This window comes from Microcaecilia unicolor, chromosome 1 (assembly GCF_901765095.1).
Source record: "Microcaecilia unicolor chromosome 1, aMicUni1.1, whole genome shotgun sequence".
In the NCBI taxonomy this organism is placed as follows: Eukaryota; Metazoa; Chordata; class Amphibia; order Gymnophiona; family Siphonopidae; genus Microcaecilia; species Microcaecilia unicolor.
In genome coordinates, this window is record NC_044031.1 from 205,985,619 (window position 1) to 205,998,977 (window position 13,359).

At 42.2% G+C, this 13,359-nt stretch overlaps 1 protein-coding gene across 2 annotated transcripts; it reads left to right on the plus strand.

The window, feature by feature from the left end:
- Positions 1-356: 356 nt before the first annotated feature.
- On the plus strand, positions 357-8,616 carry C1H7orf25 (chromosome 1 C7orf25 homolog). Of its 2 annotated transcripts, XM_030190006.1 has the most exons (3): positions 357-499; positions 3,737-3,788; positions 6,806-8,616. In XM_030190006.1, the coding sequence occupies exons 1-3, from the start codon at positions 463-465 to the stop codon at positions 8,097-8,099; spliced, it is 1,383 nt and encodes a 460-aa protein (XP_030045866.1). In that variant the 5' UTR covers positions 357-462; the 3' UTR covers positions 8,100-8,616. The 2 variants fall into 2 exon arrangements, with proteins under 2 accessions (XP_030045866.1, XP_030045867.1); XM_030190007.1 differs by lacking the exon at positions 3,737-3,788 and having other exon boundaries at positions 359-499.
- Positions 8,617-13,359: the final 4,743 nt, after the last annotated feature.

A 13,359-nucleotide genomic window follows, 5' to 3' on the forward strand; every position in this document is an offset into this window, starting at 1 on the left:
CTCAAATACATTAAAAAGCTGTCCAATAATAAGTAAAGAAACAACAACAACAAAACTTTTGTCCTCCACCTTTTAAGGCACTGCCTATCCAATTGAAACAACTTCAGACTTGTTACAGATGGACCAACAATAAAAAAAGAAAAAAACGACAATGTGGATGCAGCAGCTCATAGGTTTGCTTGCTTTGTTTTGAGTAAACGGGGATGACGGCTGCGCTGGGAAGGGGAAACTCAAACCGTCCTAGTTGGCTTCCTTGCTTACAATTGACCAGATAGGCTCACTTCCACTCCTGTCCTGTTTATTAAACCTCCTTGTTGCTGCCAGCAATGCAGCCATCCATTCCCCAGCCCCGGAAACAGGAAATTACGTCAGAGGGACTGGGAGGCGGGACGGTGGTGGCCTGACAGACAGTAGCAAAGAGGGAAAACTCCGGGGCTGCCACAGGCAACGCGAGCGAATTGCATGAGTTCTGGCGACCTCAGAATAAACAAGTTTGAAGGTAGGACTTGGGGAGGGGGGTTGAGAATGAGGGAGCGATGCCAGAGATCGCGGGCGGGGTACAGGAGCCGGAGAAAGACAAGTGGAAGAGACGCTAGGTCGGGGTGGGGTGTTGATGTCCGTGACGAGCGGGTGCTCAGCAGTCAAATGCGAGTAACTTGGTATCTCTCTGGACAGAGGGGGGAAGAAACCGTGTACAGTGTGATGCTAGTGAAATAAAATCTTACTGATTTTTGGCTTCTAGACTGTGGTTGGTTTAGTGGAACGGTCTCGGGTCTAGATGTTTGCTGACCTTTTATTTATTGGTATACTGTCTCATTGTGCCTACTTGTAGATCATTTATTTATTTATTTAATTTCATTTGTATCCCACCTATTTTCAGGCTCAATGTGGCTTACAGAGTTTTGTTAACATTTTAAGCTGATAAGTCGTCATATTCATTCGACCACTGGAAAAGCTTCAAGTTAGTTGCCTTGTGAAAATATGTCGGACACTTACCTGTAGGATTTATAAACACCAATGAGCCTGCTATCAACTTGCCAAGTTCAAGATATTTAGAGCTCATATACATACAGAACTGGTGTAATATTCCTCCACAACGAAAATCGTGCTTATCTGATGTCGGGATCACTTTCCATAGGGATTTAAAAATAAATATAAAGTGTGACTGGCTGTGCAAGTTCTTGATAAGGTTCGGGGCATGCGAGGGCTGCACCCCTCCTTGATGAGGAGATGCAGTACTGGAAAGTGGAGGGAGTTACAGATCCTCAGGCATCCCATAAGGGCATTTTAAGACTCAAAGGGGAAAGGGAGGGATGCATAGATACTGATGAAGATAAAGCTTAACTAGTATTTTTGTTCTCTGTTCACAGGTAAAGGGCTGGGAGCAGGACTACAGGAAAAATACCCCCCACGCACACACAAATTGGAATTGGACGGAGGTAGACTTTGAATGATTTTAAAAGGATTGTGTTCATGAGCAGCTAGCTAAACTAGGACTAGACAAAACGATTGGACGAGATAGGATATATCCTAGGGTATTGAAGGAATTTGGGGAGATTCTTATGGCTCTACTGTCTGACTTTTCCAACACTTCTTTAGAGTCAGGAGAGGTCCCAGAGAAGGAGAAGGGTAGAATGTGGTTTCTGTCTGCAAAAGCAGAAGTGAGGAGATTGGGAACGATAGGTTGGAGAGTATATTAATGGAAATACTGCTAAAACAGAGGGCAAAACAGTTTCTAGAGTACAGTAGAACATGGAAACTGAGGCAGTATGATTTTACTAATGGTAGGTGTTTAGAAGACAAATATGATCAATTTCTTTGACCGGGTGATTAGAGAGTTGAATTGGGGAGAGCTCTAGATGTGGTGTACTTGGATTTCAGTAAGGCTTTTGACACAGTTCTGCATAGGTGACTTTGAGTGTATTGGGAATGGGCCTGTAAAGTGAATGGCTCAGAAACTGAATGTAAGTGGCAAAGAGTAGTAGTAAATGGAGTTCACTGTGAGGATTGGGGTTTTTACCGGTGGTGTGCCACAGTGATTATTTTCTGGCTTGGTTCTTTTCAGTAGTTTTATAAGTGATATTACAGAAGAGCTGTCGAGGAAAGGGTTGCATCTTTGCTGGTGATAACAAAATCTGCAACATCTTGGAAACTGTGGTTCACATGCAAAGGAGTTAGCAAAGCTCGAAGAACAGTCTAAAGCGGAGGTTCTCAATCCAGTCCACAGGACACACCCAGCCAGTCTTTCACGATACTCACAATAAATTTGCATGTACTACCTCCATTCTGTGTAAATCTTATCTCATACATTTTTATTGTCGGCATCATGAAAACCTGACTGGCTAGGTGTGTCCTGAGGACTGGGTTGAGAGTCCCTGCTCTAAAGTAATGTAGCTGAGATAAAGTGCAAGATCATGGAGTTGGGTTTGTTTTTGTTTTGGGGTTTTTTGCAGCCCAAGGGAGCAGTGCAGTATGGGGGGGGGGGGGGGGGGGGGGGGGGGGGTGAATGAAAGGTGAGTATCATTTTGGGGGTTATCTATCTGATGACCTTAAGGTGGCCAAGAAAGGTATAAAAGGTGATAGTAAAAACAAGAAGGATGCTTTGATACATACATACAGAGAGGAATGGCTTTCAGAAAAAAGAAGGTGATAGTGCCTTTAAATCTCTGGTAAGATCTCATGTGAAATATCATGTGCAATTGAATACCACATCTTGAAAAGGATTTAAATAATGGAGTCGGTCCAGAGGATAGCTACCAAAATGATTATTATAAAGCATATAGGATAGGGACTTTCTTAAAGCTCTACGTGGGTATTCTTTGGAAGAAGGTGGTGGGGGGGGTGGGGGCGGTGAAATGATAGAAACCTTTTAAATACCTCCATGGTATAAATGCACAGGAGGTGGTCCTCTTTCAGGTAAAAGGAAGCTCTTGAATGAGGAGTCAGATAATAAGGAAGATTGTAAGCTCTTTGAGCAGGGACTGTCCTTCTATGTTTGAATTGTACAGCGCTGCGTAACCCTAGTAGCGCTTTAGAAATGATTGTTGTTGTTGTTGTTGTTGAAAGGGTAGATTTGGGGAGTAATTTAAGGAAATATCTCTGTGGAAAGGTTGGTTGTTGCTATGTTTTACTGTAGTGGAACTGCTTGTCTCAGAGAAATGGCAGTAGGTCACTTTTGGGGGGTGGGGTTGGAGAGGGCTAATTTCTCTGAAATCCCCTGTTTGGTCTGGCTCACCTTTTGGACTTCATGTGTCTTTTTAAACTTTTTTCTCTCATGCCAAGTTTCAGCTAATCCTGTTAAATTTTCAGTTATTTTACCCCAGAGAAACATTTTGTCAACCTCTTTTGTACAATTCTCTACAACTTAATTGAGTTGGAAAAAAATAACAAAAAGTAAAACATCCCTCACTGCTGGTCCTTTTTCAGCCCTCATCCTAAGGTAGTCTGTCGAACAGTATACTGGTTATGCTGATGGACCAGAACTCTGTATGAACAGCTCGGCACCATCACTGTTTAGCCACTATGGAAAACCAATCTCTTCCACCATTTGGAGCTGATTCTGCTCCTGCTCTCTCTCTCTCTCTTTATTTTTCCCCAGCCAGTTCCAAATCAGAAAGAGCTTTCAGCAACACCGTGAACTAGAAATACTGAAAATGCTGACACATGTAGAACTTTAATAAAAATAGATACTGAGAATTTGTGTATAATTATAAAACTTTTGCTTTATTTTCATTAGATTACCCAAAACAGTCCACAGTTGGAAGTTTCCTCAGATACTGTCACATGGGGTGATTTCTACTAATGGATTAGCTTTCAGTAGTGAAGACCTTTTAGTTAACCTTGGCCACTTCCAGCAGAGCAGCAGTGAGGATGTTGTCATGTGTCTGCTAGCTCTGTCTGGTCTTGGCAGTGTTTCAGATGAGGACATGGCATCCTGTTCTGTCTGTTTCTTTCTAGGGCTGCAGTTTGATTAAAATTTTTAATCGAGTAATCACACAATTAAAATGTTTGAATTGTGATTAGTCACTTGATTACATTTTATTTATGTATTTATTTCCTGCTGCGGCTCCTTGTGATAATGGACAAATCATTTAAGTCTCCATTGCCCCAGTATATAATATGTAAACCGTTTTGATTGTAGCCACAGAAAGGCAGTATATCAAATCTTCCTTCCCTTCCCTGAAGGAATAATCTCTGTCCCTCCTGCCAGAAATACAGAGAAAATAACACACAAGAATTATGTCGATCAGGTAATTCTATACTCTTCCTTAGACCACAAAATAGGGAGAGTGAAACAAGACAAGGAGATCAATTAAACAACAGTAAACAAAGAAAACATAGTATTAACCTGATTATCCCCAGTTATTATTTATCTGAATCATTATTCCATATTGATCATCTGATTGGCTTCTTCAAACCCAAAATGGTGTATAGTCAATTTATTTCGTTGGAAACATACTTATTGTCCAATGTTAGTGGAAATAATACACCTGATTTCATTTTTTTCTCTTTCAAAACCAGAAATTATTTAACAATACAAACACTTGAGTCTCTAATCCAATTCCCACTGATTAAGGTAATCCCAGTTTCACAGGCTTCACTCCTTTTGAATTAATATACTAAGAGGAATCATTTCAGAGGAAAAAACTTTAGGAGTCATACCCGGAACTCTGGGAAAACAACAATCTCGCTATTAATCATCTGTAATAATATTCATTTTGTTCAATTTTTTTCTGGTCTATTATCATTTTCAAAATCGTAACCATTTCCTACTCCTGTAGAACTTCATTTGCAGTATCAATTTTTCATTCTCAGAGGATTCGATTAGATTATCCATGTGGCTCACTAATAAGATTATATCTGAAGCAAAGTTATTTACTACCACTGTTAGGTCCTGGAGCGCCTTCCAGATGATATTCAATGTAACCTCCACGGGAGCCAAAAACTCCAAGCTGATAGCTCTTACGTGTTTAGGAGTGGCACTGCCAACACGGGTTCAGCTGTAAATGACTTCCGTTTCAGCATACACTCCTAACTCACTCCTCCACTCCTTTGGACATGGTGGTTAAATGATTCGGGAGTGATGAAGTTGTTTCCAGGTCCAAGAGCATCGACGCTCCTTCGCCGGCGCTAATCAAAGGACTCACCAACTCAGTCATCTGTGGGCAGCTCATCGCGCGGTGGTCCCACACTTGCTGCACAGGGGACAAAACGCTGGCCATCGGCGGCTGACCCCCCATTGTTCCCTTCCTCTCAGTTAAGGTAACTGCAAATGCAGAGGAAATTTCGAATAAACAAAGACAGAACTTCAGAGGACAGCTGGGCCGTTGAGTGTACGAGCTTCAGGTCACCATCTTTCCACTCTCCCTAGTTTGGGACACTCTTTGTCTGGTTTCTCCTCAGAGGCCTGCCGGATATGGGTAACCCTTCAGCATAGCCCTCTGAGTCATTGAAACACAGAAGCCCCTCCACCACTACAAGGTGGTGTCCCTTTGGAGGGGCCTAATTCATGTTTAATGTCATAGTTAACACTGATTGGCTATGGTAATGAAGTGGTTAATATTTTACTGGAAAAGCCAACAATAGACCACCTCTTACTGGAAGACAAAGTCATGTTCTTGCAAGACCACTCATTTCTACATTTTTGACCACATCTTCCTCAAAACACCTTCTGTGACACCTGGTCATCTTCCTGTGAAGCCATCTTTGTTCTGTTTTTCAAGAACATCTGTTACCACCATACATTCATGCAACTCTGTCAGTTAGACCCCCACCCTTGCGTGTTTCTTCTTCCTCTGCAGTGTTTCAACACTGGAGTTCAAGTCAGAGACACAGGCCTATAATTTTTCTATGATTTTGGATCATGAACCAAAGTCAGGCCTGGGACCAAATAATAATATTATTCAATACTTGATCTGTCATTGCCATTTTTGGGGCACAGACAGTGTAGATCTTATTTCCCACTACTGAAGTTATTCCCAAACTTCTTGAGTTGCCACCAGAGCCTCGCTCCAGCCCATCCAGGTCTGTCTAGTCATAATTGGGGCGCAAACCATAGAAGTCTGGCCATATTTCCAAATTACTGGAGTTGCCATCTAAGCATCACTAAGGTTGTCATTTTTTAATCCATAACTACTTGTTTAGCACTACACATTTTTAAATAGAAAAGAAAAATTACTTTACAAACTTGTACTCTGTGAGCTTGAGTTTCTCAGCTATAAAATAAGATTTTTGGAGGTTTTTTTTGTATTTATTCTTAGCATTTAAAATTTTGGTCTTTTGCTTTCTAGAATATTTTACGCAAAAGGGATATTATAGTTAGGATCTCATCTCATACATAATCTTTCCCCCCCTCCCCCCCCCCTCCCCCCACTTGACAAGAGGCAAACTTTCATTGAAACAGTCATCATCATTTTTGGATTTAGCTCACACCTTTTCCAGTTGTAGCTCAATGCAAGTTACTTTCAGGTAGAATATTTTTTATTTCCCAGCCTTAAGAGGACTTACAAGTTAAGTCTGTTACCTGAGGTATTATATGATGAAGTGAGTTTTCCAAGACCACAAGGTGCATCAGTGGGATTTTACCCTGAGCTTTGCTGATTTCTGAGCCCTTTGTTCTAAATACTAAGCTTCTCCTCCACTCACACTTGTTCACTGAAACTTAGCCTTTGTTTTCATGCTTAATAACATGGACATTTAAGACCTTGAAAAAAAAAAGTGATCTAAGCATTTTCTATTATAAGTAGGAACTTTTTGGAGTGTTATTTTTCCATGCAAAAGTAATTAAAATTTTTTTTTCTTTCAGAAATTATGTCATCAGTATGTCTGTGCAGTCTATGCTTTGTGACAGAATTGCTGTAGCCAAGGAGCTGATAAAGAGAGCAGAAGCCCTCTCCTGCTCTCGAGCTGGAGGTGTTGAAGGTGGAGCCAAGCTGTGCAGCAAACTCAAAGCAGAGTTGAAGTTTTTACAGAAAGTGGAGGCTGGTAAAGTAGCTATTAAGGAGTCCCACTTGCAGAGCACAAACCTCACTCATCTCCGTGCAGTTATCGAATCGGCAGAAAGCCTGGAAGAGGTGGTTAGCGTTCTGCATGTTTTCAGCTATGAAGATAAGTTTGGAGATAAACAGACACTTATGGTGGATGTTGTTGCAAATGGTGGACATACATGGGTAAAAGCCATTGGCCGAAAGGCTGAGGCCCTGCACAACATCTGGCTTGGTAGGGGCCAATATGGTGACAAAAGTATCATTGAGCAAGCTGAAGATTATCTACAGGCAAGCCATCAACAGCCAGTACAGTACCGCAATCCTCATATCATCTTTGCTTTCTACAACAGCATTTCAAGCCCAATGGCTGAAAAGTTGAAAGAAATGGGCATATCAGTTCGAGGGGACATAGTTGCTGTTAATGCGTTTTCCCTTGATCACGCAAATGAAGGCAGCTGCTTAAGTAACAGTGGATCTGATGATAGTGATGAAGGCCAAGAGCTCTTGCAGGGTAGCAAGGTAGATCGTGACCATGTAGTAGCCAGTGTTGCTTTTCCTACTGAGATCAAAGTAGATGTGTGCAACAAAGTTAATCTGGACATCACTACTTTAATTACTTATGTTTCTGCCCTTAGCCATGGGGGTTGTGACTATATTTTTAAGGAACATGTGCTGAGTGAGCAAGCCGCACAGGAGAGGCGGCTGCAGGTGCTACCACAGTTGGAGGATTTCATGAAGGGGAAAGAGCTGTTTGCTTGTGAGTCTGCAGTCAAGGATTTCCAGTCTATTTTACAAACCTTAGGTGGACCTGGAGAAAAAGAACGTGCCACGCTACTTATTAAGAGAATTAATGTGGTACCGGACCAGCCATCTGAACGTGCCTTAAGGCTTGCAGCCAGTTCAAAAATCAATGCTCGCTCTATAACCATCTTTGGAACCGGAGAGACATTGAAAGCCATTACAATGACTGCCAACAGTGGGTTTGTTAGAGCAGCAGCTAACCAGGGAATCAAATTTAGTGTATTTATTCATCAGCCCAGAGCACTTACTGAGAGCAAAGAATCTATTGCCATCCCTTTACCAAAGACCTATGAAGGTGCCAATACATTATGACTGTAGTTATCTGGAAAATTTAGGACCCTGCAGAATTGTTTAATGGAAATGGCTACAGTTAGTATCTATTCAACAAAATAAAAATCTATAAATACATAGTTCTCAATATTTTTTTTCTACTTTTCCTTTAAATCCTATAAATCTTTGCTAATTAATCATATACAGGAGATAAAATGTTAAACATTTTGTGTCGACGGTAGTATTTATTCCCCTACCAAAGCACTGCTTCCAGGAACTAGTTGATAGATTTTCAGTTGTGTCCAAATAGCAGCCGGCGTCTTTTCATTTCTGGCTGCATGCTGCATGTTTTCTGAAATTTTTACTGCAGGGTGTGAAAGGAATGTATGAGAGAAGCTAGTATTGTAGGTTTATCTTCTGACAGAATGCTGCATTCTAATTTAAGAACACTAAGTGCCAGCAAACTAGTGCAAACAGAGAAGAAATTATCCCAGGAAAGTAAAATGTGTACTTATGTCAGGAGGGAAAACTATCTATGCAAAAATTGAGATACTAGCAGAATGTAGTATGAACAGGAGAAATCCATATGATGTAACTTCTTAAGCATTAACATCAGTATTCTTAAGTTCAGTTTACTATGTTTGAACTGGATTATTTTGAGTTTAGTGGTAGTTGACGTCTATGCTGTGAAAGAAATATGCAGAAAACGTTTTGGTCTGTCTGTCCTAGATCTGTCTCACGAGCAAGCTCCAATTGCTGGAGCTGCATAAATCTCTAGCAGTCCAGAGCTTCAGGTCATATGCAGCAAACTATGTTGTGTTCCCCCCTTCATGTGATTATTGGTGTTTGACCCCAACATATCACATTTATGGCCATGCCTCTCTTTCTTCACTAGCTACATGCATCCAACAAATCTCATTGGGCCTGTTACCCCCATTCTGGTGGGTGCCTTCACAACATGAGGCCTTCTCCCTAGGCATGTTTGGGTGGGGGAGTGGGAGGGGGGATGAAAGTGCTAGAAGACCTAGATGAGGAATGAAGGCCCGGGGATGTGGAAGGCCTAAATGCATATGTTCATGCATATGTTCCTCCATGCAGATTGTATCTGGATACCACCACATGCAACTAACCAGTCATGGTGAAAAATGCCAGCATTTGTGAGCTTACACTCAGGTATAATACCTACCAGTGAGATCTCTACCATACCACCATTTGCCTGCCTACTGTAGCTACTTTCATTACCATGAAGTAGGCATCCCAGCTAATACACACATGGGATTGGCAATGTATTCAGATGCTGAGTGTGTACCTGCCAAATGCTTTAAATTAGGGGTGCAGACTGATAAGGAGCTGCAAAGGCTCATAAGCTATGTGGGACATTGATAAAGCTATAACCATGCAGGCAGTTATGAAATTGCCCTTAACTGTATGTAAATTAGCTACACATGCTCAGCTAGCAGCTCTGTTAAGTAGAGCCGCAAGTTAAAAAAAAGCAAAATAAAAAAAACCACACACCATCCAATTGGCACCTTTTTCCACTTAGGTAAAAAGTGCTATATCTGTGTCAATCCATAGAAGCCCACTAATCTGTACTGCCCTAACATCAAGACAATGGCTGCCCACAAGAAAAGCTTGCTAACAAAAAGCAACTTCTCACCTGTTGAGGTAGATCCTCAAACATCAGAGAATCCTGTTTGCCCCTGCAGGCCAGAAAATCAGTGCAGATGTTAAGTAAAATTTGGGTGGGGATCTGCCACAACACGAATGAAATCTTTTACAATAATCAAGATCCAGAAGCCCTCAAGAAGAGATGGAAGGAATTGAGGAGCATTGGGAAGGACAAGGTCGATAGCAGGTCCCACTTTGGCCAGGTGGAGTGTCACTCCAAAGACACCTTGTGGGGAGTGAGCCTTACACCTTACAAAGACAACCAGAAGTGATGATTATACACCTTCTGCAGTGCACCCTAACTCTTGCTTCTCTTTGTTGTTTATCTAAAATTAATCCTCCTGATCTAGCTGTTAGTTTACACTCACATGGAGTATGGCCTTTCCACATTTCCAGGACAGGTTGCAGCCATATCTGCAAATGTGATGTGCTGTCATAATATATCTAGAACTCTGTGCAGCCTTCCTCCTCAGCCAGGTTCCAAGTGTTCCCACTGTCATGCCAGAGATGTGACACTTGATTTGCATACACTGTCTCCATAACATGCAAATCTTTCATGTGTATTCATTGTAGATATGCTGAAAACCTGACTGGCAAGGGCTATTCCAGGGCTGGACTTGAGAATACTGACATATGACTGCATAGGTGCCAAAGTCCCAGTGTCCCTCCCTGCCAGGGTATCCAGAAAGTGTCACTCCTGAAGCATCAATCACTGCATATAAAAACTCTGCTGCCTGGTGGTTCAGGCCTTCACTATGATGTATGCATAGCCTTGCATATTCATCTAGGTCATTCAGTCCCCATGGTCAACAGGCACCAGTTTGGACAGGGGCTTGATTATGCACTACAGGCATGTTTACATAGGCCACAGACAATAGGGAACATATATGCAATGCAGATCAAACCATGTATGTAGTATTTGTCCATCCCTACCCACACTGTGATCCCCAAAGGTTAAGTCTACTGTGGTCATTAGGGCTGGAAAGGCTGCTACGTTGCATGCAGTGCACTGGCCCATATCTTGAATGCAACAGCACCCACAGTTGAATCCTGTACACATCGTAGTGACTGGGGCCAGGCTAAAACAGCCCCTGATGCAGCAGGATGTGAATGAGTAGAGCATAGAACATCTCGCATACTGTGGTGACCCCCTTCTGGCACAGAATGAGATGCTGCTTGCTCAGAAAGATGGGAAACAGGCTTTCAATAAGGTAGATGGAGCTGACATAGAAGCTGCAGACTGCGTTGGAGTCCCTGATGCAGGAGATAGCATCGCTGCATTGGAGGGGAGGGAGCTACCTGGTGACCTTACCAAATGTAGCAGCAACACTGCCACTTTTGCAGCTTTGGGAATATGAGGGCTCATGTCACTATAAATTGCAGCCTCTCTATCATGGTTTGCTTTATCACCACCCTCCACATCTTCAGCAATTCTACAGCCTATGCCTGTAGTCATGTCATAGCAGATACATCGAGCAGTACAAAGTACCCATTCAGGGCTGGGCAGCAGTTGCCCATAATATATCCTTATTTTTATGGTATCTGCATGACATGCACAGATTTTGGATGAGGAGTCAGCCCTTCTGAGACCTGCAGAACTTCATGTTATACCTATATATGTCATAGCAGCTGTGTGACCAAGGGAACAGCAGGGGGATGGTGAAGGGGTAAAAGGATGTAATAATGTTAATAAATCTAAGCTAATATGATCATTTATATTCCACTTAATCAAATTGCAGTTCAATGCGAATCACAAAAAAGTAGAAAAATGGGTACAGTCCCCGAGTTACATTAATAATACTAAACAACACAATGACACTAAAAAGGTTAAGCATTTAGTAAGCAATAAACATAACATATCAAGAGACATCTAAACATGAAATAGCAATCAACTGCTCTTAAACATGCACTGACACACTCGATGAGGTCCTTTCTTGCTGCCAGACCCCCAATGGGCTGGCAGCTCCTCTGGTGCAGGAGTTTTGACCTCAGTATCTGGCTGTTTTACCTCACCACTTTCTGGAAGGGGTAGTCTGCTGCTTAGGTCTAGATGTGGAGCATGCCATGAAGGTGTCACCGGGGGGGGGGGGGGGGGGGGAGGAGTTTTCCCACTCCCCACACCTCTGTTCAGTCTAGATATCAGATGTGTGTATTGAGAAGACCCAATGTCCTGTTATTGTCCTGGTTGGCAGTGGGCACTGTTATACTGTTCCTCTGCCTCTGTCTGGGGTGCCACTGTGTTGGAGTGGAAACAAAAGATGACAGATGTGCACTGAAAAGCAGGTTAGGAATTGTGGTAAGCAAGGAACTTACGCCTGCATCAGGAAATGTGGTGGGAGCTTGCAGAGGGCATCAGGAATTTATAGCATGTGCACATTGGGAAGAATAACCCAAATCATAGTTACCTGATGCTGGGGTCCACCTTAACAGTCATCACCCAAGAAAAAGATCTAGGTGCCATTTTAGACAATATGCTGAATCTTCTGTCTAGTGTGTGACGACAGCCAGAAAAGAGGCTGCTAGAAATTATTAGGAAAGGAATGCAAACTAAGACCAAGAATATTATAATACCTTTATATTGCTGCATGGTGTGACCTCACCTTGAGTACTGCGTTCAGTTCTGGTCACCGTATCTCAAAATAGATATAGTGGAATTAGAAAAGATTCAGAGAAGAATGACCAAAATGATAAAGGGGATGGAACTCCTCCCTTATGAGGAAAGGCTAAAGAGGTTAGGTCTTTTCAGCTTGTAAAAGAGACTGCTGAGGAGGGATATGACTGATGTCTACAAAATCCTGAGTGGAGTAGAACAGCTAAAGTGAATCGATTTCACTCTTTCAAAAAGTACAAAGACCAGGGGACACTCAATGAAATTAGATGGAAATACTTTTAAAACAAATAGGAGGAAATATTTTTTTCACTCAAAGAATAGTTAAGCTTGGAAACTCATTGTTGGAGGGTGTGGTAATGGTGGTTAGTGTATCTGGGTTTAAAACAGGTTTAGACGAGTTCCTGGAGGAAAAGCCCATAATCTGTTATTGAGATGAATATGCGGAAAGCCACTGCTTGCCCTGGAATTGGTAGCATGGAATCTTGCTTCTAATTGGGTTTCTGCCAGGTACTTGTGACCTGGATTAGCTGCTGTTGGAAGCAGGATACTGGGCTAGATGGACCATTTGTCTGACCCAATATGGCTATTCTTATGTTCTTATTTATAGCATGTGTGTTGGGTATTGTAGGGGTTACCTAGCAACCATTCCTTGGAGATCTGGCCACTCTTGAGCCTGTCATGGATGCCAGCATGTGTCAGAATGTACATATGGCGGGAGCCTGGGAATGTATAGATGTGCCCTTGGGTATTGCAGACCACTTACACATATTATTATTAATATCATTTGGATTTTGCTCACACCTTTTTCAGTAGTAGCTCAAGGTGAGTTACATTCAGGTACACTTGATATTTCTCTGTCCCTGGAGGGCTCACAATCTAATTTTGTACCTGAGGCAATGGAGGATTAAGTGACTTGCCCATGATCACAAGGTGCAGCAGTGGGATTTGAACCAGCCACCTCTGAATGTCAAGACCAGTGCTCTAGCCACTAGGCCACTCCTCTCTTTTGTTGTACTAGGTCCC